General features: G+C 42.7%; 1 protein-coding gene across 1 annotated transcript in view; it reads right to left on the reverse strand.

The window, feature by feature from the left end:
- Positions 1-26,747, reverse strand: part of LOC129327573 (dynein axonemal heavy chain 9-like) — a 262,554-nt gene that overhangs the window by 60,290 nt on the left and 175,517 nt on the right. The window contains exons 53-59 of the mRNA XM_054976327.1: positions 25,125-25,360; positions 21,040-21,162; positions 17,473-17,677; positions 12,918-13,082; positions 10,502-10,642; positions 2,541-2,711; positions 106-228 (exon numbers count right to left, since the gene is read on the reverse strand). Of these exons, the coding sequence (XP_054832302.1) occupies positions 106-228; positions 2,541-2,711; positions 10,502-10,642; positions 12,918-13,082; positions 17,473-17,677; positions 21,040-21,162; positions 25,125-25,360 (1,164 nt within the window). The remainder of the gene's footprint in view (positions 1-105; positions 229-2,540; positions 2,712-10,501; positions 10,643-12,917; positions 13,083-17,472; positions 17,678-21,039; positions 21,163-25,124; positions 25,361-26,747) is intronic.

A 26,747-nucleotide genomic window follows, 5' to 3' on the forward strand; every position in this document is an offset into this window, starting at 1 on the left:
GTCTGAGGTTGAGAAATATCGGCATCTGAAGTCTAATAAGAGTGTAAATAATTGGAAATAGTCTTAAAACAAAGTAATATAATACATATGAGTTAAAATAGGTACCTTGATTCCACCCCATGACTGACTAGACAAAAACTCTACTGGACAGGTGACTCCTGGTTGGGCAGGATATCGTAGGAGGAAATCAAGTTCTGTGGTGTTGATTTCTTTATTCATCAGAAGTATCTGCAATGACAAATCCAGTTGATGCTGCAGGAGGCAGTGATAATTGGTACATTTCACACTCTGTTTTTAGAGCGTGTTTGTACCTGTTCCACATCCCATGTTTGCAAGGTTTTCACACTTAAAAGCAGTCATGGGATGCAGTCCCGCTTTTTGTCTGCTGTATCCCTGATTTTCCCCCCTGCGGACATACCCCGATGTTTTTTTTAAGTTCGCTGCCGACTGGCAGCTGGCCTGCATTTTGCTAATGTGAACACTTTTGCCCCCTTTTTGCTTCTCTCCCCCCCCCCTCTCCTTTTCCCTGGGAGCTGATTGGTTTGTGCAGAATTAACCACTCCCACCCTCCTCAGCTCTCTGAACTCCTTATCCACCATTTTTTTTAGCTGAGGGTCATAAGGCTGCTTCTTCGTTGGTTTCCTTCCTCCCGGTATGCATGCTCTTTTATTTTTTTTCAAAAGCCAGGAATGATTCCTAAGCTTGCTGCTAATTCCCTGCTAGCTTTAAAAGCAAGGAAAGTGTTAAATAGCTGCTTTCTCCTTCCTCCCTTAGGGTATGCACACACATTCTTTTTTTTTTAAAGACAATAATGGGTTGCAACGTTGTAATGTTCCTGCACTTTCTTTCTGGCTTTAAAAGCCAGGAAAGAATTAAATGGCCGCTTTTCCCTCCCTCCCAGGCATGTTTCAGACTTTGCCAAAGAGGGGGGGGGGGAAACCCAAGCATTTTGCACAGCCCTTTGGAAACAAGCCTCTGCTTCCTGGGAGGAGATGAATCGGCAGCATTTTAACCCTTTCCTGGCTTGATTTTAAAAAATGAGAGTGGTACATGTTTTCCCCCAGAACTCTGCCACCAATTGCCTCTCCAGTGGGCAGGGGACAGCCCAATCAGCAAAAAGGGGGGAAGGGTTCCAACATTGCAACGTTACTACGCATGCTCAATTTTTTTTAAAAAAGTGTGACGTGAATTGCAAGGCCCCAAAAGCCCAAAATTGCACCGAGGTTTTGAAATGAAGCACAGACACCAAATCGAAATTGCAGTGGACAGTGTGAAATGAACAGGTGCAATGCCGAAGCCACTGTGATCGGGGCGAATGCTCATAAATGGCGGTTTAAACCGTAAGTGCAAAAAGGGCCATTGTCTCAGGGTTGGAGAGCAGATGAAAGGTAACACTTGCATTTCAAGAACAACTGAGACCCTAGCTAGAATAAGTGGTGGGGGAACCATGCTATAATTACAAACACTGTGCACTATTTGCATTTAAATGCACAGGTAAAAATAATCCTGCATGCTTTTTGGAGTGGTCTGGCTGGTATGGTCCAGAGTATACCCTTTTGTCACTCTGTTCCACAGGGCATTTTTATGAATTACTGTTTCTATTGCCATTGTGGAGTTATGCTTTTGCTGAGTGGCTGGAAATTGATTTATGATTACGCATTTGTTTTATTATTTTTAATGCAGGCATTGTATTATCATTGATTAAAATGTGTAAAACGCTTTCAGAAACAAGATATGCTCTGATCACTTCTAAGAAAGATTATTGCAATGTACTATATGATTTGGAAACTTCAGTTGGTACAAAATGTGGCAGCCGGGCTACTATCAGGGGTTGGTTAAAGAGATCATATCACCCTTATGCATTAAGCACAATTTAAAATGTCCAAAATGCTAATTCTTACCTTTAAGGTCCTAAATAGCTAGGGGCCAGAGAACCTGAAAGACTGTCTCTTCTCATACTGTCCAGACCATCAGTTAAAATCTGCCTTCCATGTCCTGCTCTATGTGCTCCTGCCTTCAGAAGTCTGGAAGTGGTGACTAGAGACGGGGCATTTTCTGTGGTGGCACCTTGCCTTTAGAATAACTTCCCCCTTGAGGCTCACCTGCCACCTACTTTACTTTCTTTTAAGTTCCAGGACAGTTTTTTAATAGTCTGCTTCTGTCATATGACAGTTTTAATGCTGCTTATGCCTAGTGGGTGTTTTTTTTCCCTATTGTGATGTTTTAAATTGTAAGCTTCCTCAAGCAGGACTCTGAAGAGTCTTTATTTAGTAATATCCTAAATAAATGCATATATTCAAATAAGCAAAACAATAAACAAAAAGTTACAGAACAAAAGTTCTTAGTGATTGCATGTCAATCCTGCAATCTAGCAAGACAAACAACAACTACAATATGATCATAATATGTCCAAAGCGATAGGAAGCCAATAGTCCAGCTGTCACTAGAAAAGTGAGATGTTCCTTCTCTGTGAGTGATGCGTTTTCCTTACCAATGGAGGAAAGCTAGCAAGGATTCTGCTAGAAGGTCAGGTACTTTACCTGGAAAGTGACTTGTGCTGTGTAAGTCAGTTTGTCACATTCAAACAGCCCTCGGGTTGTATACTGAAACACTGAAAAGGTAATGCTGTCAATAAGGTTGGCTACTCGGTCTTTGAGGTTTTCATCCACAGCAGCTCTTTCAACAGCTTTCTGGAAGACAACACTGAATGCCTGGGAGACAGAGAGAAGGGAGAGAGGAATGATTTTGGAGACATTTCACTTGATCTCAGTTTGTTTCCTGGCTTTCCTGATTGGTGCTGATACCATTTTACTGTATGGAGAAAGCTTATGAACATAATAGCCACCAATGAAAAATTAAAAGTTCACATGTAGCATCTACAATATCCCTCTTCACGGTTCCTTGTTTTCTAAAGAAAAGGATTCATTTTTCTTCCCTTACAATAAATATTCACAGGAAATTAAGGGAGATTCGGTCTGCATGACTAATATGCAATCCCTGAGTCACTTCTGCATGGCTCGCTATGCCTTGCCAGAATTCCAAGGTTCTTTTAATTTTAAGACGTAGAATTTTAAGGCTGCCACTGCAGACCACCCTTGGGCTATGCAAGGAGAAAGGGAGGGAGGCACGTTGAAGCCAGTTCTGGGCCCAGGATACTATTACTTCTTGCTTTGCCTGCTATCCTCAGCAGTGGCAGTAGTCTTGCCTCTCAGAAAGCAAAGTCACCACCACCATGAAATCTTCTGTCTCTCTGGAAACCTGTCTGGAGCATCTCACAAAGGCAGATTTGGCTTATAAACCCAAACCACTTTTTGGAAACCAACTCCACTCCCAATTATTCTGGAGATTTGCTGCCCCTGACCTTTTTTTTTTTTTAGGTCCTGGCCTCTTTGCCAGAATTTCACCATATGGGTCTTCTTAGCATAGTGCTGCAGTGGCAAGAAAAACTATACCTGCTGAAATTTTCCCTTTGACGCAACTCTTAAAGCAACAGTAGTCCAAACAGAATATGCAGCCATAAATCTCTTTTACTCCCTGACCACAAGCCTAGAGGGTCCACAGCTCCCTTGTATGTCTACTTCACTCCCTCCCTGCCAACTGATTAGAGAGTCCCTACCGTCACTGTCTTTATATTCATTGCTGCTCTAGTTCTTCAGCCATACTTACTTATCCCCATACTTATGTCCCACCTTGGACCCCAACTTTTCAACTAACTGCCTATTCCATCTCCAATTGTTTAGCCTTCCCTGTTCCAAGAAACTGCTCTAGAGTACTCTCTTCCATTAGCTCCTCCTTTGTTAGCTCTAATTCCTCTACCCTTATATTCCTCATATTTCCTCTGTCTTACTTCACTACTTCCTGGGCCCTTTTTCTTCAACTTTTCCACGCTGCTTCTGAGCACGGTGCCTTGTTTCCTCTGCCCCAAACTTTTTCAGATGCCGAAACATCAACAGGCGGCTATTTTCGCACCGAAAAGGCGGGGCAAGCACATGCAAACACTCTAGATCAGGGCTCACAGAATTTTTTTAAAGGATGACAAATGCTTCTAAGTCAGCATCAGCAGCCACAGGCTGGACCCATGGCTACTGTCACTTGTCACTGTCTCTGCTTCCCTTTCTCTAGAGATTTTTTCTCAAATTTCTAGTTCCTGCCCACATCTCTAATGAGGGTCTACAGTTCCTGGCCTTACCTTTCATCCTCACAAAAGTTCAGGTAGATTAGGCCGAGAGACAGAAGAGCTGAATGTGGTTCATGGCTGCAGGGATTTGAACCCAGGCCTCACTAGCCCTGGTCTTGACATTGTAACCACTACTCTAAAATGATTTTGCAAATTATACTGGGTGTACAAATTGCATTAGTTATATATGCCTAAAACATACCTGTAATCTGTGCTTGTCTGAATTTCTAATATAGATCACAAAAAACATTGCCTAGTCTGACTAAAACTAACAAAATAAATTAAGATGTAATATCTAAAGCATGGCTTTCACTGATAAGGCAAGACACGCATTTTCCTTAAGCCTGAAGAACTGACTTCTCTGAAAATGATGATCTGAAGGACACCAGAATCCTTAGGGAAAATGTACCTCTCATTATATCCCCTCTAGAGGCATCTCAAAAGATTCACTCTAAAGAAAAGAAAAATATTTCTGTCTTTACTGCAACTGAACCAATGGCACATGCTATCCCAGGTGTAGAAATTAGATTTTTCATATAAGGTCCCCTTGAAGGCATTACTGCTACAGCAGGGATTATGAGAAAGAAAAAGTCAAATAGATTAAAAAGCATTCTCACAGAATGGGGAGGGGGGCCTTTAAAGTCTCTATAACTTGCATAGGAAAAGATTACAAAAGAGAAATCATTATGAGCAACTGGGGAGGGGGGGGAAACACACTAGAGTTTGATTTAGAAATGTAAAAAACAGACCTCAAGTTAAATAGCCTGCCAGTGCACACCGTTAGCCCTTGGTAAATTGTTGTGCTTAGGATTTAAGGAGTCTAAGCAAAGAATTAACTACTACTAATTTACAACAATATTTAGTATAGACATGCAATATAACTAAATTACTCAACACACAGGCTATATGTGGACTCCATTTGGTCTTTTGTTCAGGTTGCAGGGCCCCCAACATGTTGAGCAGAGTACAATTGAATCTTTCTGGTTGTGGGTTGCCCTGAGGGCGATAGGGGGTTGTTCATGACTTTGTAATCCTACCAAACTCACCACTTCCCTGAGCAGCTGACTTTCAAAATGAGGGCCCTGAAGCAAAAGGATGTGAGCCAGTAGCCCATATACAGCAAAGAATTTTTCCCAAAGTACCTTGGCCACAGTGCTAGCCCTTTGATCTCTGGTGGGATAGGCCTGGGCATAGCACGTAAAATGGTCTGTTTCCACCAATACATTCCCACAGTTTCTACTATCTGTTTCCACAAACAAAAAAATGATGCACACCAGCTCCACAGGCCCTAGTGTGGTAATATTCTCTAAGGCTACTTGAGCAGGCAGGGTCTTTCGCTGAATGCACCGGGCACAGGTTGCACATTTCCTGGCAACATCATTAGCCATCTGGGGCCAATAAAATAATCTTCTGAGAAAGTTCAGTGTTTTTCCAGCCCCCAGATGTCCTAAATCATCATGTAGAGCTCTCACAGCGGCCAGTCTACATCTTCGAGGTAGTACCAGCTGTTTACGCTGCCCGTTTGCTGGGTCTAATGTTATACGATACAACACCTCATCAGTTATCTTTAATTTGTCTCATTGCCGCAACAGAAGGCCTGCTTGTGAGGAGGGGAGTACTGTACAAGGCAGGTGCCTATTGTTCCTCCAAACAACTGTCTTTATTTCTGCATCTTTGTGTTAGGATTCTCTCCAGTCCTCTACATTAAAGTGTGACAGAGGTGTCTGCTGAAGGGAAATGAGGTTCACAGACATAGATGACATTGCCTCAGGGGAAAGGCCTAAATGCTCAGCAACACAACCTTCCATTGGTCTAGATTATTCTAGTTCACCCTTGCTAGACAGTGCTCGGACTCCTTCCTCAGGGACCACCATTCATCCATCCTTTTGAGACTGCCGAATTAGAGTATCTGCATCTACATTTACTCTTCTAGCCCGGTAGTGAAGACTGAAATTATAATCATAAAGTGCAGCCACCCATCTTTGGCCTGTAGCATCTAGCATTGCAGTAGTAAGTATGTAGGTATGAGGATTATTGTCCGTCCACACTTGGAACTTGACATCATACAGATAATCCCAGAACTTCTCAGTGACAGCCCACTTTAAGGCTAAAAACTAATTTGTGGATATGATACTTGGCCTCACTGTCCATGAGGCCTTTACTCGCAAGAGTGATAGGGTTTTTTAAAATCAGTTTCTTGATACAGCACTGCTCCCAGTTCACTTATGCTCGCATCTGTGTGTAAAATGAAGGGCTTATTTGGGTCTGCAAAGGCCAACACTAGAGCTTAGGTCAGATGTCAGATAATTTCTTTAAAGGCCATCTCACAGTTCTTATCCGATCAATCACCAAATGGTTCTACAGGATTATAATACAAGATCCCTCCCAACATCCCTTTGGTTACCTGTATCTTTTGTTTCCTTCTAGGGCTCATTTTGCTGGATTGGTATCCTTTAGTTAAGTCATTCAGAGATTTCACAATTAAAAGCACAAACTGCCTATAATATCCAGTGGATCCAAGAAAAGTCTTTAAGTCTTTGTAATGGTGAGGCCTGGACCAATTAAGCAGGGCACTAATTTTGTCAGGCTCTGTGCTAATATCATCTTGGGAAACTATATGTCCTACATATTTGATAGAGGTCTGGCAGAACTGGCATTTGTCAAGAGACACTTTCAATCCATGAGCTTCCAGCCGGTCCAGCACCTTCAAGAGCCTCTCTTCATGCTCCTCCGGTGTTTTCCCAAATACTATAAGATCATCTAAACAGGCCAATACTTGGAAGAGATTCATGTCTCCTACTACCTTTTGCAAAGCCTTTGGAAAGTAGTGGGGGCTCCAAAAATACCTTGAGGCATCCTTTCAAACTGGTAAAATCCCAGTGGGCATATGAAAGCTATCTTCTCTTTATCTTCAGGAGCTAAAAGTATCTGGTAATCCCCCCTCAGAAGGTCCAAAATTGAAAACCACTGGCTCCCTACCAGACACCCAAGGTATGGTGTACTGATCTGGTTTAGTATGCCTGTTCAGTGTACGGTAATCCACACACTTTCCATTCTTCTTTCTCACTACCTCTACTGAGGAGGCATAGGGACTACATAATTCCGTGATGATATCATTGGCTTGTAATTCATGCAGGTGTTGCCTTACATCCTCTGTCTCAGAGAGTGCAATCCTCTATGAGTGCTCATGGAAATTAGAGGGATCTGTCAAATGGATATGATGTTCCTCACCCTTGGCCTCCAATATCCCACTCATGCAATGAAAATCCTTTGGGTATTTGGCATAGTTTCTCTCTTAGACAATCTTTCCAGGCTGCTGGTATTGGAGAATCTCCAAAACTGATTGAAGCTGGATCGAGCCCAGATTCTGCAGATACAGATCTATTTTGTCCCACAAGCTTAGCTTTAAACCTGATTTCACTACCAGGTTATATTTAGTCACATTAGTAATTCTCACAGTCACTCTAACATTCCTGCTTTGAGGCAGTTCAATGAGTCCAGCCGTTACTAACAACTCAGGAACAATCTTGGTTCTTGGGGCTGTTCTAGTAAGACAGTTCCTCTGACTGTCCCTGGGACTGAGGCAACCACCTGAATTTCCTGTTCCACACCTGCATGTATCACAACAGAATTCTTTCCCATAGGTTTCAAGGCGCCTATAGGCTGTTCACTTTCTGCCTTAATCTAAGTGAGTTGCCGATAGACTGCAGCACATAAAGAATGCACCTTCAACATGACCGGAAAGCTATCTCCAGCCTGCTGTTGATAATACTTAGCCACTACCCTGGAGAGGAGAGAAATAGTTCCAATCGCATCTGACGAAGAGAACTGTGGTTCTCAAAAGCTTATGCTACAGTAAAGTTGGTTAGTCTTAAAGGTGCTACTGGACTCTTTTCGATTTTGCTACTACAGACTAACACGGCTAACTCCTCTGGATCATTACTATTGGTGGCATTGCTAGCCCACTATCAGGACTGATTAATGCTATGGTAGACAACTCTTCCTTTGTTCCTACAACTCCTGGGAACTCCAGCTTAAGGACAACATAACCAAGATAGGGGTAACTTGAGTTGCTGAGCCCCCAGAGGTCTAAACCATCCAAGGACCAAATGGGTATGTGGTGTGCCACCTTGTCATAGAAAAATTTGAAAATAATGGTTGCCTGAGAGCCACTGTCTAGAACTGCCATACATTCATTGTTTTCAGTCTTAACTGGAACCTCTGTCCGGGGACCCACTAAGCCAATGGGGAAATTTTGACAGTTTGACTCAGATCCTGTGCCCATTTTGCCTTTAGTCTTTAGTCTTGGGGCCACAAAATTTCTCAGGCTTGGGTGGCCCCTTCATCAAGCCTTTCATTTCCCTGGTGGTCCCAGGCAGCATAGGTTTTCTGCAACACAAGGGAGGGGTTTTCAGGACCCCTGTAGGTAAGAGATATATGGCCATCTTGCCCACACTTGTAGCAGAAGATGAATTGTCTGGATCTTCTTTGCTGCACTATTGAGCTTGCAGTTGTTGGTCCCCTGGTAACTTGCTGCTGGTTGCTGTTTTGGAATATCCTCGGGTTCCTGAGGATGATCAGGCCTTGGAGCACTGTTACAGGTTTGCAGTTCAAAGGAGATGACTCACTCACACTATCTATAAGCGTCACAGCTGAGGCCTGTTTTGACTTGGCCCCTTGCAGGGGCTGTCTCCTGCAAGCTTCTTTAGTCACCTGTTTTTCTTCCTCTTCTCAGATCATTCTCATCAGTTGAGAAAAATTTGGTGGGCTTTTCTGTTGGTCTTGCAGATGGATATTCACTAGGAAAAAATCATCATAGAGAGTCCCCTTGAGGAGTTGAGCAATTCTATCATGATTCATTTGCTCGAGGGTCATACTGCCCTTTTGCACCACTTGCTGCAATATTTTCTCTAGCCATTGCAAATATGTAGATAGCTTCTCTCCCTCTCTTTGCATGGTGGTCTTAAATCTCCACAGTAAGCCCTCAGCACCCTCCACACTCCCAAAGGTCTGTTCCAAAGTGTCTAAGCATTCTTGTATATTGAGAACTGATTATTATTAGGCTGTGGATAATGGTCATGGCAGGGCCCCACAAGCTCTCAGAAAGTCATCTCCTCTTTTCAGCCTGTGGTACTGGCCAGTCTTGCATCTTCATCACTTGCATCATCACTGACTGGAGCTCCTGTTCAGGAGGTGGCTGACCAAGCTGGGAGGCCAGGCAATCCCATTCCTCACCAGGTGAGGTGAGGCTGAGCTTTCCTGTCTCTCACCAAGCAACACCAGGGGGGAACATGGCGGGCCCATCCCATCCCTTGCCGATCCCTTGCCACAGCAAAGTCAGGCCAAGTGAGGCTGAGCTGAGCAGGCACATTTCTTGCAGTGGTGTGCCCTCTTTCCTCTGGCTTGTACCCTCTCCTTGGGCTGGAGTGGCCTTGGAGGAGGGGATGGGCTCAGTGGCCATAATGGTCAATCCATCCCAGTGCAATACAGTGGACAGTATTCTACCATCCATGTGGACACAGAGTTTTCCCAAGTCCCCCTCCATTGTTGCAGCTACCTCTGACCCCATGAAATGACCACTCTTGGTGTCACAATACCCATGCAAAGGAACAGCTGTCACGATCTGTGGGCTGGAGTGGAGCCCACAGTGAGTGGAGTGGAGTGAAAAGGAACAAGGAGATTAAATCGATGACTCCCCCTTAGGGGAACTGTATGTGCAAAGCAGGAAGGAGGAGAAATTTCAGCCCCTTGCCCCTCCCTGCTCCAGCTCCCATCCTTACCACCTGTTCTTCAATGTGGGTCCCACAACTGCAGATATGATCTCTCCAGGTACAGAAATCCAGGAGAACTACACCTTCTGAACACCGAGCGGAAAGATACTGCCCAAGTCTCCTTATACTGGGTATCTGTCGCTAACAATCTTTCTGATTTTTTTGACATTTAAATTTCTTGGGGAAGAAACTGTGTCTTAATGGCTGCTTACAAAAGCTAACCTAGAGGCATAAAATATTGGTTCAACCTCTTTCTTTCCCCACTTTTAAAAAATGCTTGCAGGTGCTTCCACAAAGTGGCTCTAATTGCCTCAGAGGGTCTATGTAATTTGAGGCCATACTTCAGTGAAAAAGCTACTACTTAGAATAAGGAAAAAGTAGAGTGATTAGAGGAATCCATCACTGTAGTTGAAAAGGAAGGGGGCTCTACTACAACCGTGAGACCAACTGATATTTTTATTTAAGATTTAGCACAATTTAAAACAGCCTGTGGAATTCATGAGACAGCCCCTCTGCCCCCTCCACACACCCCCAAAAAACATGAATGCTATACCTTCAGGGAAAACTGGTACATGGGATGGATGGAATTGAGGTCATTCATGATGAAGTACAGCAGGGAAGCCCTGGCTGCTGCAGGACGGTAATGCTCTCTTGCCTCATTAATCTTTGTTTCTGTCACCTTGGACTCCTGGACCTGAAGAAAATAAAGGCAAAACCAACTATGACAATATGAGAGAGCTGGTTTTGTTTATGCAGATTTTCTGTGTTTGCTTGTGTATGGCACAACCTCAGCTGACTGATTTACTTTAGATAAACTCTGTGTAATGTGTCACGCATGACTCCTCCAAGCATTGCAGGGGCAGAGGGTAGATGTTCAAGAGTCATCTCACCTCCCACCTGGTCATCAAAAAAACGTCTTCTGCAAAACTCCCCTTATGCTGGGACTAAAGTACATGTAATAGCAGCAAGTGGCATGTTTCTTTCCACGCCTCTTCCCCCTTTACAGATAAAATAGGGTGGACAGCCAGAGAAGCACACAGGAAAGGGGAGTTAATCCTTCCCCTTTCTGTCTCTTGTACCCTTTCAAGTCTGCTGTTCCAGGCACTTTTCTTCAAGCTGGAAACTGAGATGTATGTCTGGGCCAAACAACTTTGGGAAAATGAGACACTTGAGGCAAGGAAAAGTTCCTGGCCCCAGCTTAGGGCTACCTCCAGGTGTGCCCTGGAGCTACTAATGATCTCACAACTATGGAGATCTGTCCTCCTGGAGGAAATGGTAGTTTTGGAGGGTGGACTCTATGGAATTACACCTTGGCTGCCACTCTCCAAAAGCTGCCTTCCCCTAGCACTGCCTTGAAATCTCCAAGAATTTCCAAAGCTGGAGTTGGTAACCCTCCCCCAGCCCCTGCTTCACATGTGAATGGGGAAGACACAAGATTAGCAGCAATATCTTGTCTTGTTTTTCTCTCAGAAATAAACACCTGTATTATACTTTTTATTTATAAATTTATTTATTTATTTATTTATATAGTCCTCCTGTTTCACAGAGACTCAAGGAGGATTACACCAATACAATCAATAGGATAAGGAGATATCTAATAAATAGTGTAATAGGAGTAGGACTGCAGAAATGTGAAACAAGGCATAAGCATTAAAGATGTCATGCTAAATAAACAGTGCAAGAAATGGCATTCCATAAGCAGAAATATAAGGCAGTGAAAGTAAGGCAAAAACACACAGCAACAGATAACATAGATTAGTAGCATAGTTCACAGTCCTGTTCCCTCTACTGAAATGTCTCCCTTAATCATTCTGCTATAAAACAGTCCTATTTCATTTATAAAAATGCCCTCTTGAACAGTTGTGCTTTAACAGAGTTTGCAGAAAGCAAACATGTGGGAACCTTCCCAACCTTCTGAGGTGGGCAATTCCACAGGGTGGGAACTGCTACAGAGAATGCACACCTACAGGCAGTTGTTGATCTTGCCCATCTGCAGGGTGGCATCTGTAGAAAGTCCTGCTCGGATGAGCAAAGTTGTTGTGGTGGTGCATAGAAGGTGAGGCAGTTCTGCAGATATGAGAGTTCAAGGCTGCATGTAATGGCCAGTATCTTGAACTGAACCTGGTAATTAATGGCGTGAATGCAGAATGGGTGTAATATGCACCACCTAGTTACCGATAACCAAGCCGTAGCATTCTGCACTTACTGAAGTTTCTGAGTTGATTTTGACATTTGAAGGCACAGATATATGCTGGGCTATCTTGCAAAGTTATGTGACAAACAGTCCCCGGACAAGTACTATAAGAACCTGTGCATCATCCCTTACAGCCAACATGGCTGACAGCTCTCAAGGGAAAAGCAGCTTGGCAAACCATAGTAGCGTATAAAGATACACAGCTTGGCAGTGCATACAACATTGCCATACAACATTTCTTGCATACAAAAAATGCAGCCAATATTTGCAAGGGAAATTATATATGTCAGAAGATTTTCAAGGCGGATGGTTTTAAAAGCCAATTTTTACCCAAAGGAGCAGCATTAGTACCAAACTGTTGAATTCCTGCCAATTTAATTTGTCCCACATAAATTTCAGCATATCCTGTCATGCAGCCTCTGTTAAAATTCTAGTTTAATTTAGTAAATGTAATGCATGCTGAATTAACTGAAGTTAAATATAAAAAAGCCTGAGTTTTAAACTGGAACAGTTTAAAGCATCTTGTTATAGTGCTGAAGCTTTATGATCTTTACATCCAGAACTGCTATTTGTACTTTGCCTTAAATTGCCCATTTAATACACACAGTGAAAAAGGCTGTTCAGAGCTGGCTGAAATAAAAGAAGATGTGGCTCTCCAGCAATTTATAATGTCCAAACTTCAGAAAAAGGATACATTTTCAAAACCAAATCCACTCAATATGTACTTCCCCATCACCACCACCAGTCCCTCCATCAGTCCCACTACCAGTCCCACCTTTTCTTCAATTTCTGCAGCTGTCTGCTTGGTGACTTCCAGATTCTCTACTAAGGCTGTGTCTCCCAGGAAGTTCCCCGAGGCAGAGGAGAGGCGGGACAGCAAGTTGTCCTCTAAAGTTTTCAAAGTTATTTTGAATCCATTCTGCTGCTTTGTGAGATCAGACTGCAAAGAGTTGAAGTACAGAATACCAATAAATACATACATACATACATACATAGCCTCCATCTTCTTTCTCTTAAATACTCACCTGCTAGATATTCTTTCCTTTGTACTGAGAAAAGGAACAGCAAACTGCAGCCTACTGAGGCACACACAAACATATATAATGGATATAACTTGTAATATTTGTGTGTGTGTGTGTGTGTGTGTGTCGGTATTTAAAACTCAGTCAGTGCTTTGGTGCTGGTACTTATGATGATCTCCCTTCTCAGCCCAAGTCCTGAATGCCCAAGAAGTGCCATTACTCCACACAGAGTAATGCCTACCAGTGCATACCCCATGAAAAAACCCTGACCCCAGTAAACTTTACAGTAACTCTGCATATAGGTCAATATTTTCTTTGTGGTTGAGAGACGCTGACTTGCCTAAGGCCACCTAGTGAGCTCATGGCTGAGGCAAGGTTTGAACCAGGTCAAGGTTTGAACCAGAAGTGCTGTCTCGCTTCTGAAGCTGCAAAAGACAAATGAATCAGAGTTCAGGACTCCAGGCAGCAGAGAGTACAGCTGCCACTTCAAGTGCAACCCAGGCACAGGTCAAAATCACATATGCATTACAAAGCAGAGTAAGCTTAAAAAGCAATTGTGAATCAAGCTGCTCACCTAGCTATCAAGCAATTCAGAAACTTGTGCCTAATGACTGTTCTTTCAGCTTGTTCAACTTGTTTCTTTTGCCCAGCAAAGACATGCACTTAACATACCATCTTTGGAAGTTGCTTTTTGTAGTGTTAACCATATAAAAGGATACGTGAAGAACTCAATTTTTTCAATCTCTCTCTGAGGTTATGGTAATTTTCTAAATAGGGGGGCGGGAACCTCCTTTGAGTCTTGTAGTCTGCATCCCTAGTTTATTGGATTTCAGAGTTCCCAGAATGGAGTATTGAAATGGAAAAGGTATCCTATTTAATTAAGAAATGTTATGCTACCACCCTAGAGTGCTGTTTGAAGCAACTTACTGGTAAAAACACCATAAAATCATCATAAAGAATATTTAAAAAACAAAACAAGTAGGTTTGCCAACCTCCTGCCCGAAGATCTTGCAGAATTAAAACTGCTGTACTAACTACAGAGATCAGTTCCCCTGGAGAAAATTGCTGCTTTGGAAGGTAGACTGTATGGCATTATACTCCACTGAGGTCCCTCCCCTCTCTCCTCAGTCTCCACCCCGAAATCTCCAGGAATTTCCCATCCTGGAGTTTGGCAACCCTAAAACTAAGTCATTAAAACAAGCAAGTAATATAAAACAATATAAAACAGTATAGCATAAAACAGCATAAAACAGCATAAAACAAATAGCATAAAACAGACCTCAGATCAGAAGTAGTCCATAAAATAAGTTCCTTAAAAAACCTTGGATTAAAAACCCGAGTAACAAGAAAAATTTTGGCCTGGTGCCTAAAAGATATTACAGTAGGTGCCAGGTAGGGCAACAGGGTTGGGTGTGGGAAGATGGGCGGGGGGCGGGGTACAACATCACTGTCACTGGAAGTGATGTAGTTGGGCTCTAGGAATTGCTTTTCCTGGTAATTCCTAGAGCTACTCTACATCACTTCTGGGTTTTCCCCAGAAATGTCATAGCACTTTTTAAAAATTATTTTTCTCCTACTGCTGCAGCAAGAGATGGCAGAAAGAGAAGGCTGCCAGCAGGAGACCTCCCACCATAGAGGGAGGCCAAGAAGATCTAGTGCCAGGTGAGTGTGATGGTTAGTGCCTGGTTGTCACCACTTTTGTTGCATGTTGTGACTGCTCAGCTTGAGTTGCCACTCATTTTATTTGGGGCATAGCCCTGATGTGATAGAGTAAGGAGAAGGAGGGAGGGCTGAGGGAAGATCTCTGGACTGAATGCTGTCCTATTACCCCCCACACTCTGGCCTCTCCTGTCCTGCTGTAGCACAGTAGCTAAGGGGTTGAGCTGCAAATTAGGACTCTGCAGGATCAAATCTGCCATGAGCTCAGTAGGTGGCCTTGAGAAAGCCACTCCCTCAGCCCCAGCTCCCTAGCTGCATTGTGGGGATAATAATAACACTGACTTGTTCACTGGTCTGAGTGGGGCACTAATCTGTCTAGAAAAGCAGTATATGAGCACAGTTATGGCATTTACTTTTGATCCTTATGATGATGTGGTACTTCATACTGAGGTGATTCGAAATCCTCTTTTCCCACAGCTATGTTAACTTGACAGACAACACAGAGATGGAACAGAATAGCCAAATATTTATTTACAAAAATTAAGTTGTAGAAATAGTTAAACATTTAATGTGGAAAGAATGGTAAGGACAAATGTACAACTGGCTCACATTCTACTTCCCAGAGGTTATGCTTTTCTCCCACGAAAAGCTAACAGGTTAAACCTGAGCCTCCTGTCCTGTTACTAAGTGTTCAATAATTCTGAGTATTTTGTTTATTAGAATTAACCCAGACTTTAGAGACATTGACCACTCTACTTTCTCTTGAATTCTCCAAGTGCACTGTTCTTCCATCCCCATGATTACACCTCAACAGAAGGTTTGCAAATTAATTATGCTTTCTTACACCTGATAAAAGCACACATATGAAACCACATACATTTATATAAATACCAGTTGCAGATTACAGTTTGTCCCAGGATTATAGATAACTTGCAAAATTAAAAAAAACTTTTAAAATGATACACATTTTTTATAATGTTGGCAGATTTTCAGTTAACAGATACATATGTAGTTAGAGCCAACAACAATGGAGGTCCATCAAGTTTTTTCCACCCTAGATTTTCTGTTCAAAGAGGTGTTTCATTCACAGACTATATGTGAAATTTGGGGAGGGGGTGATAATTTATCCATTATTTTAGCCATTATGCAGAGAATATGAAAGGGTTAAAGCTGATGCTTTTGTAGCACAACATTTTATTCCAAGAAACCTGATAACTAATCCTTTCATTACCTTCTACTATTACATGTATTCAGCAGTGAATTAAGCCTGTGATCCATGACTATTTGAGCATATGATTCACAACAATTAAAGCCAATTTGAATTGTGGATTGCACCCTTGAGGCTGGTCAATATGTTATGGCTACCAGGAGGAGGCTGCCTGAAACAGCTGCTCCTCTCAGCAGCCATACATATACACGGTTTGCCATCTCTGTGTGAAGAATCTTCATGCCCTCTCCATACATCTACGTTCATAGCTGAACGCAGGGAAATTCTTCAAGCAAAGGATGTAGTTAATGTGGTTAAGTTGCTCTATATATTAAAAGCCATGGAGTGAAGCACGTGCCATAGGGAAGTCTACAGAAAGTGACTTCTAGGAGCCAACAGTAACACATTAACTAGCTCGAAGAACAGGGTCGCAGAGGCAGGCAATGGTAGTCTCTTGCCATGAAAACCCAACCAGGGGTCACTGTAAGTCAACTAAGACTTGAGGGCAGGATTTCATTTTCATGCCATAATAGACCTTGTCTGGGGACCTTGTCCCCATTAATATCACCTGGTTCTGCTATGTAACATCATCTGGCTAGCTCCATTCTGTCCCATGACCATGTAGGGAGTAAGAACACTGCCTGTCAGCTATTCTCTGGGCAGAGAGCATGTCTAGTTCTGACTCCACCATGGGGAATTTCTCCATTGCATCCCAGGGAATTCCAACTGAAATTGGGAGTGGGGGGGGAAGAATACAGCCTCTCAGCTAAAAGAACTGAGAGGCACCATTCTGAGTCCTTTCCTCCCAAGGAGAGGAAAGTTCTTAATATATCCTAGAGCCAAAGATACAGTGAGATATTTCCATGGGGCAGAATGCCACCATGCTGTTGCATCCTTCCCCCAGCCACACAGGAAGAGGGTGTAGGCCACACAAGCATGGCTCTGCTGGGTCACATGCTGAGCATCCATGCCTTAAACAGATAGGAAAGGCTGCTTCCACTTAAATCGAACTGTAAACATAACTCAGGCTGATTCCGCACACGTTGGATAATGCACTTTCAATGCACTTTATCAATCGTTTGAGGTGGATTTTTTGTTCTGCACACAACAAAATCCGTTCCAAATGATCTATAAAGAGGATTGGAAGTGCATTATCCAACATGTGCGGAATCACTCTCAGTCGGCCAAGATAAAAAGTGTCCTGAAATGGGTTCCAGGCAGCCTCAACTTTTCCTACCAATAACAAGAGCAGAAATAAAATGCACCAAAGATTTCTTTCAGTGAACCTTGATAATTCGTTCTGTTACTAATGAGATGGGTTGAGCTTGAAGATGCGGATTTTCTTTAGCCATTCCAGAAATTCCTAATCTTGGGACTGAGCATTCAGATGAAATATAGGAAGGTCCAATCAGAAGGTTCAACCATTTGGCCCTGAATCTTACCTTTAGCTCTTCTAGGTCAGGCCTTTCCATACTGACAACTGCTGCTAGTAGTTGGTCTTCCAGGCCATCCTGAGTCACGGTAAAGTTGATAAGGGTACACTGTGCCTGCATTTCTGGTTGGTAATGGGGGTTTGCTAGCTTTGTATGAAGTATTAGGCGGAAGCTGGGGTTGTATTCACATTCTTTATCTCCAATTTTAATGTACCTGAATGAAACATGCGAGACCAATAGATAATATTGCACTACTCACACATGTCAACATAAAATAATTAATTAAATTTCCAAACATTGTGTCTATATATACATGAGCTTGAGGGAGAATATCATTCTCGACCGTTGTTACAATAGCCTTCTTGACATCTAAAATGTTAAATTGCTTTGAAGCTACACCAGTAAAGGATTGTGACACCACTATGAAATGAAATGAATAGCATTCAATAGCATGAAGTAAGGCACACTCTGTACATCTTAGAATTAACACTTCAAGTACACAAAGTTCTATTTTATTTGAGAAAACACCTCAGTGTCTCCTGTCATGGGCCACTTTACATGTAGACACACCATATTTGTCATCAACAATGACTTCTACCTGGACAGGCATCTGAAAGGCTACCATCATCACACATATTAATGGGTAGGTGTTACCATTTGTCTCCAAGCCAGCAACAGTGTCCCCAGAAAAGGACAAATAGAAAGTAGAAAGCTCAGCATATGTATGGCTGCTAAAAGTTGCTGCCTCTTACACTGATTTTTATGGTTAATGTAATAAATATATTACATTAATGTAATTAATATATTTTAAATGGATTTTAATGTGTTTTTTATTGTTGTTACCTGTTCTGAGCCAGTTTGTGAGGAGAGTGGATTATAAATTTAATTAATTGATTATAAATTTAATTAATTAATTAATTAATTAATTAATTAATTAAGAAGGGTTGCCAGGTTCCTGCTGCCACTGGGAGACCTTCCATCCCCTAATAGTCCTTGCTGCCATTGCTCAGTTGGCAAGAGAAAAATGAGGGGGGGGAGCAGATGAGCATCATCAAAGATGCTCTAGCATTCAGACAGAACTCTTAAGGTTAAACCATAGAGTTCAGGGCCAAATGCTAGACAGTCGTCAGTGACACAATGATGTCACTAACAGTGGTGTCATTGCAATGCGGGTGATATGACTAAGTCACTGGTGAGTCCCCTGCCCCCTGACAGTGACTCTTCCACCAGTTACCAGCCTCATGGTGGCAACCCTAACTGGAAGTGGCAGGAAGGAATCTGAGGAAGGAAAGTTGAAATGTGTAGAGGTGAAAGGATCTGGATAACAGAATGTCTCATGTATAATTATTTCTGAGGAAGTTTAGTAAATGGGTGCGTTTTCATTACTTTCATAAGATACTGTAAATTTGTTCCTTCTATAAAGTGGTTTTCCCTGTACTTCAAATGCCATTCATTATCAATTAGGACTAAAACAAAATACATCAGGATCCTGATGTATTTTTTGTTTTTAAAACAACAGTTATTAAATTGCCTTTACTAATAAGCACGGCACATAGCTTTAAATTAGTAAACATTAAAATCAATATATCTAATTCTCAAGTGGCCCCATCTAGGGATACTCAAATGCAGAAATTTGAGCCAAGATCAGACAAGCCAGATCTTTCTACAAACCTGAGAAAAGCTCTAGGTTTGAAGAAAAATCTGAAAGGGGGGGGATACATTGAGGGTTAAAACCCTCCAAAATAATAGAAATAACAGAAGCAGCACCCGTACATTTAATAAAGGAATGTCTGCTATAATGGCCCTCAAGTCTTGATTTCTGTCAGTAAAAGGCAGGCCCATTTTGGTTTTTAAGAGGGTACTAATTTGGGACAGGCCCAGTAGCAACCACTGGCAGGCCCAGCTGCTCACTTCTAACAGCAACCACTGCATCAAAGTAGGTTTGCCAGCCTCCAGATGGGAGCTGGAGATCTCCTGGAATTGCAACTGATCTCCAGCCAACAGAGATCAGCTCCCCTGGAGAAAATGGCTGCTTTGGAGGGTGGACTCCATGGCAATATACCCTCACGGAGGTCTCTCCCCAAACCCCACCCGTTCCAGGCCCCAACCTAGGGTTCCAAGGTCCTTATAGACTCCCAGCAAGGGGTAAGGGGATCCGGTACTTACCAGGACTCTTCTAGTTGCTTCCGCAAAGTGTGCTTGTGCTCCCAGCACTGATATGATGATGTCACTTTCAGAGGTGACACGGTCACGCTGGCTACAGGAGTGCTCCTGCACTCTGCACAAGGCTGATTCTTTGAGAATCAGCCCCTTTGAGGCCAAAGTCAACCTCAAACAAAGCTCAGGAGCACTCCAGAGGCTGGTGCAATGACGTTACTTCCGTCGCATCTGCTAGAAGCGCACATGCTGTATGTGTTCCTGGGATGCCTGCCGGTGGTGGGCGATCTCTGGGTGGCAACAAGATAAACTGGCAGATACCTGAGATCTCTACTCCACCCTCAAATCTCCAGGTATTTCCCATGTGCAAGTTGGGAACGCTACATCAAAGCCACTATGGTGCAGTGGGAGACCCAGGTTCAAATTCCCGCTCTGCAGTGGAAGCCTCTTGGGGTTAACTGGGCTTCTCCACACCTAACCTACCTACCCAGGCTGTTGTTAGGATAAAATGAAGGACAGGAGAATGACGAGAGCAGCTTTGGGTCCCCATTCTGGAGAAAGGCAGGCTTTAAATGACATAAATAAATATAGTTGAAGATGGAAAGTAGATAAAAGGTAGATTGGCTGGTGAGTAGGAAGGAAGGAAGCAGGGAAAGGGGAAAGGATATGGGTGGCTGCCAGGAGACAGGAAAGAGAAAATAGTGGGAGAGAAGATACAGGAGAAAATTATACACCCCCTGCCAGGGCTACCAGTTTCCCACCAGAGCAGAGGATCTCCCACCCCAATTCCCGTTTCTTGCCAATGCTCCTGCAGCTGGTAGGAGAAAAATAATGGACAAAAAACACTGTTGATGACAGCATGACATCACTTCCATGGAAACTAGGCAGTTATGTCAGTTCGCTCTACTCCTAGACATGTGACATCACTTCCAGGTTCCCCCAAGAACTGATGTCATGCCACTGCTGATAGCAACCCCCATGTCCCCCACCCACCCCAGATTCCCACTGGCTGCTAGCAACCCTACTCCTGGCAAGTCCTTGCAGTTCCCCCACTTGTAGTATTCTAATGCTTTATCATATATTACAAAAACAACAGCATATGTATCTAGAATGCACTCATGACAACAACATAAAAAGCTTGCTTACATAAAAGAAATATTAACAAATTACTCAAAACTAAACAAGATATCCTGCTAGATCTTCTTAGCTGTTCAACCGCCGTTACTGAGGAACGCTACGAGGCTTCATTTTCCCAAGGTAAAACTTGAAGCAAAGCCTCCCCTGCGGTCCTTAAGATCTTAGGAAGTTCACACGCAAGTGGACACACACAGATAAAGGGAAGGTTAGCAGGATGCTACCATACATTGAATCATCATCCAGAGGTTGGTAGCCTTAGAAGAGAAGCCACCACCAGCTTACCTTCCTTTTTTGATGGTCTCTCGACCAAGCAATGGACCTAGGACTGGGTCAACAGATTCTTCCAAGTTTTCAATGAGAACAACTTCACCAGCAGCGAGAGCCTGTTCTATGGTGTCCAGATATCTAGGGAAAGTAGCAATTAAGGTGACAGATGCAAACAGAATCAGCAATGCCTGCTACAGAACTGGACAGAACAAGACTCAGTGTGGTGCCATTGTTAAAGTGTCATTCTGCACAACCCAGGTTCAAATCCCCACTCTGCTACGGAACCTTGCTGGGTGACCTTGAGCCAGTCACATGCTCTCTGCCTAACCCAATCTCACAGAATTGTTGTGAGGATAAAATGGAGGGAAGGAGAACAATGCAAGCTTTTCTGAGTCTCCCATTGGGGTCTGAGTCCCCTGTGCAAGCACCGAGTCATTACTGACCCATGGGGGGACGTCGACATCATGATGTTTTTTTGACAGACTTGTTACGGGATGGTTTGCCATTGCCTTCCCCAGTCATCTACACTTTACCCCCAGGAAACTGGGGTACTCATTTTACTGATCTCAAAAAGGATGGAAGGCTGAATCAACCTTGAGCCGGCTACTTGACCCAGCTTCCACCAGGATCAAACTCAGGTCATGAGCAGAGCTTGGGCTGCAGTACTGCAGCTTACCACTCTGTACCATGGGGCTCACTGTTGGGGAGAAATGCAGGTTATAAATGAAGTTAATAAATAAATAAAAACAAATCATAGGGTAAAATCAGGAATGAGAATTCTGTAACAACAACAAGTATATATGTCCAAAGGAGTTAGCCGTGTTAGTCTGTAGTTGCAAAATAGTAAAGAGTTCCAGTAACACCTTTCAGACTAATCAACTTTATTGTAGCATAAGCTTTTGAGAACCACAGCTCTCTTGGTCAGATGGATGCATCTAACAAAGAGAGCTGTGGTTCTCGAAAGCTTACGTTATAATAAAGTATATATGTGCAAGCAAAATGTTTTCATGTATGTGAATGCAGGAATGTAGGTAGGTAGGTAGCAGAAATCTCCTTGCACTGCTACACTATTCATTGATGCACTTTTCTTAAGCACTTAGTTCTGTTGCCTTCGTATTCATGTAGGACGGCACAAGGCTTTACTGGAAAACTGAAAGCTAAGAATACGTGCATGCTAATAAGTTCATGAGGTCCAGGGATTTTTTAGTTGAACTGAAATGCCTGTTCCCGGAAGCAAACTATACAAACAGAGAAGCAAACTCAAATATTTTAAATGCAATATGCTTTCCAGTCTATTGTATCCTCTCCAGCGGCATCAGAGCCCCTTCTCTGCTTCCTTAGGGCTCCTACAGGCAAAGTTATAAACCTGTAAAAGAACAATACAACCTTTTGCATTGAACAGGGACCCTTGATGTTAAATTACCACTGAAGTGCCTTGCTATGCAGATTTTAAAGATGCTCCAACACAGGAAACTCTGGAATCACATAGAAACCTAACGGGTATTTGAGATTTGTGCCTTTTTAATGGGTATGAAATTAGCAGCATCAATCAGATGCAGACAAAAATTTGAGGTGAGTTCTAAAGAGTTGTTGGGATGTCAGGTAACAGTGAGAAACACCCAAAGATCAAATTCAAGTAAGTGGGAGACACAAAGGAAGACCATGCTGTGGTAACTGTAACAATTGTCTAGAAAAGGGAATTTCCACAAGGGCTGTTTTTCTCACATCTGAATATGAAGCTGAGCCTACCAAAATTATCTATTCTGCTCTGCTCACCTATGCATCTAATCACCTCATAAGAAAGTGCTTGCTTGCTTCTGGGAAAAGTCTGTTGTGAAGATGCTCCTGGTGTAAAGTAGTTGGCCCTGGCCTCTGCCATATTTAATAACTGTTTGATAGTTGCCTGTGATATAAAATTCACAGGGCCCCTGGATCAATGCAGCCTGATTTGCAGCAGGGGGGATTCCAGCCAGAATTGCTGAGTCCCGCATTGGAGATCAAGCATGAATAGGACATTCATGCTAATGCAGAATGACCACAGTGATTGTATTTACTGCCTTCTCAGCTGCGGGTGTGAGCTGTGATAACATAGGGTCTTGTTGAGTCACCCTCTTAGCACATTCGGATACCCTCCTTCCATGATGAAATCCCCGCCTCAAGATTGAGAAGCAATTAATTAGCACTGATAAGCTTATAATTTGTTCCTGGGAAGATGCCGTCCCTATCTAAATTCGTCAATTCAGTTCCAGGGAAATTCATTAGCAGGCAGCAGGAGAGACTTTGCATTTCCTTTTACACACCCCAGCAGCAAGTAATCAAAGTAATCAAACCTTTGTAATTCCCAAGAACTGACCTTTAGGGTCTTTGTTCCAATGGTTGAGGGGGCTCCCCAGCCTCAGGACATGTTTTGCCATATAAGAACCAGGGCTCTAGCCCCATTCAATTCATGCACGCTTTCTTGGTCCAAGCGCTGTTCCCTTTGGGTTGCTCTCCCTAAGACTCTCTTCTCTTGGTCGAGAACACGGGGCATTTGAAGCTCTTCCTCCATGGACTACCCTACTCTCCGGATAGGTAATTATCACCCTGAAATCCCTCAAATCTATTCCACCTTCACCCCTTCTTTTCCTAGGCATCTTGTGCATTTGTGAGCAAACTCGTGTGTGTGTGTGTGTGTGTGTGTGCGCGAGAGAGAGAGAGAGAGAGAGAGAGAGAGAGAGAGAGAGAGAGAGAGAGAGAGAGAGAGAGAGAGAGAGAGAGAGAGAGAGAGTTTTCCCCTTTTAATAAAAATACTCTTTTATTCAAGATCACCAATCTCATTTGCCTCCTTGGGGAAGGGACCCCATAAATACTGGTGGAGATATCCTGTTGTTACCCTTCTCGCATAACCTTGCTCCTTGCCACTAATTCCCCCCACTTATTCGCAAGGAGCCCTATTCTAGGTAACACTGGCATTATAACTAACTACACCATTTTCTTATATTCATTAAATGTCATTCCATAACAAGTCACCTAATCATTTTTTTACAGAGAAAAAAAGAGTTACATAGGCAATCAAATACAATATGCTCTGAAACTGGGAATGCATTTTCTTAATTCAATATAAATGTTGGGATACAGAACATAGAGACATGTCTGGTTCAAAGGATATACCATCACCAGAACCTGCATCTGCTGAAATTTGCTTTGTTTCTTTTTGTGTCTCTTTGTCCCAGTGCCTCTCTTTATAAGACAGTATGGTAGTGTACTAGTTCAAGGATGGAAGTAAGCAGCTATCATAAGAACACTGGAAGCAAGTTAGTACTTACCCCAGCCTTTGCAGACCTATCAAAGTGTATGGACTACACTATATATTACTAGAAGCCCAGAGCAAACAAATACAATAATAACATGTAAAGATGTCAAGAGAAGTACAGAACCAACAACAATGGGGATTGTTAAATTTCTACAGTCAATTGCCATCAGAAGTTGTGAGAATTCTGCTCCATCTGGCCTTCTCCACAGAAAGATAACAAGGACAGAAAGTAAAACAGCTTCTTATCCCTCTGTGAGCTTGTCTGTCTTGTATTCTTTTCTAAACCCTCAGGGAAAAGGGTGTGAAAGCAATCATCTGAGCAAGAGGCAACAAAAGTTCCTTTTCATTTTTACCCAAAGACCTTTTCCTTTTGAGGACATGTAAAACTGCCCCATCCCATTGCAGGCCTGAGCCTTGGCCAAGTATTACAGATGCACCAATAGAACAGGAATTAAATCCTCAGCACTGAAAACTGCAGTGTGACGCACAGCCAGCTGGCACCCAGAGTGCAGCCAACCCTTTTTATTCTCCTCCTCCTCAGTACATTCACAGTTTTAGTGAGGTTTCTATGGTAACCAAGCCAAGTTCTGCACAGCTCCTCCCTGTTTAATCAGAAATCTCTATAATCTTGGTAATGAAAAAGGCAGGTTAATACACAAAAGTTCTATAGCTGCCAAATTGGAGAGCTTTCCTGCAAATGTAATTGGCTCCCACAATCCTTAGTCTGAAACAGGATATACATCAAACTTGACACTGCAATTGAAGGCATAAATTTTTCACTGCAGCTTTGCATGGCATGCTTGCTCACCCCTTCTGGCCAATCCGAGTCACTCGGAGACGTTCACCATACTTGGTTTTGATCCATTTGATGCCCTGGAGCTGGGGGTCAACCATGAGTGGCCAGCGCTCACAATTAGTTAAGATGGTGGCATTTTCAGTGGACATGCGATCAGCTGGTAGCCCTTCGTTCTGCCAGGCCGCTATGTCAGCATCATCCGTCAGCATCATCAGTGGGTCTAGAGAAGGAGTCACAGGAATCGCAACCTAAGACAGTAAGAGAGAGACAGTTTGCAAACTCCTCCATATTCCATGTGTAGACAAAATGTGTCTGTTAAGATTTCTATTCTTTAACGGGAGGATATTACAGACTACAGCAGGAGTCATTAACCTTTTATAATTAAAGAGCCAAATTATGTCAACATTCAGAGCAAGAGATCAACAAAGAGCCAGTATAAGAAAGTCTATTTGCATAACTGACAACTTTACATTATTAATTGACATATGGACTAATAACCTGCAATGTTTTGCATGTAAATAAGTTTTTGTATTTTATTTCTGTTTGTTAATGTACAGTTTTTAATATTTATAACTGTGGTTCAAATGCAGGCCTCTGGGGAAAGAAGGAAGGGGGCTGGATGGGTGAATGCCGTGTGCTCTGATTGGATGGTAGCTATACCCTAGGGGGTAGATTGGACTGCGATTTTTAGTCAGAGTGCTGAGAAAAAAGTGTTCATTCCAAGTCAGGCAAACTTTGTGGAAGCCTGAAAGGGTGTCACCCTGTCTAGGTCAGGCAAACTGTATAGAAAGCCTTGAGTGAATCTATGTATATGTGTGGATGAGAGAAGAGTGGGATTTGAGAAAACAAAACAGGGTGTTTTGTTGTGGGGATAATAACATACTTTGTAAACCGTTCTGAGTGGGCATTAAGTTGTCCTGAAGGGCAGTATATAAATCGAATGTTATTATTATTATTATGTTGTTATTCTGTTAGTGAAGATCTGTAAGAAAATTAGTTTGGGTTTCAAAAAATAACTATTTTTGAAACCACCAAGCTTAAGAACTATTATGAAACCAATATGCTGCAACCATCATGCTTATGTACTTATTAATACATTCTCATTTTGGTTAAGCAACATTATCGCACAATCACACTCACATGCTGACTGTTCTGTCATACTACCATATATATGCTGGTACCCTCTTTCTAGTATATATATAACAAAGCTTTCCTATAATACCAATTAAACTGAAGAGATATAAGGCAAGAGCCTTTGGTGGCAGCAAAAGCCTTTTGAGAAGCAGCAATAAACAGACCACACAAACAGGACAAAACACTACAGTGCAGGTTAGCAGACGGATTCAAAGCCCCAAGGGAAGGTGTTCTCAAGGTAAATATCTGGGTAAAGTAGAGAACACCTAAAGCTCGGGACGTGGGGGCGGTAAAAGAGTGTTGGTTGTGACCAGGGCCCTCCTGACATAAAAGTTTAAGGTAATGTAAGGAGGACCCAAATTAAAGATCCAAGACAGGTTTAAAACACAAAATCATTATATTACCCAGAATGTTTCCACAGCCCAAAGACTGATTATTGCAAGTCCCTCATTAGGAAGTGGCATGCAAGAGGTCTCACAATAAGTAATAAATATACACAAG

Source organism: Eublepharis macularius, chromosome 4 (assembly GCF_028583425.1).
Source record: "Eublepharis macularius isolate TG4126 chromosome 4, MPM_Emac_v1.0, whole genome shotgun sequence".
Lineage (NCBI taxonomy): Eukaryota > Metazoa > Chordata > Lepidosauria > Squamata > Eublepharidae > Eublepharis > Eublepharis macularius.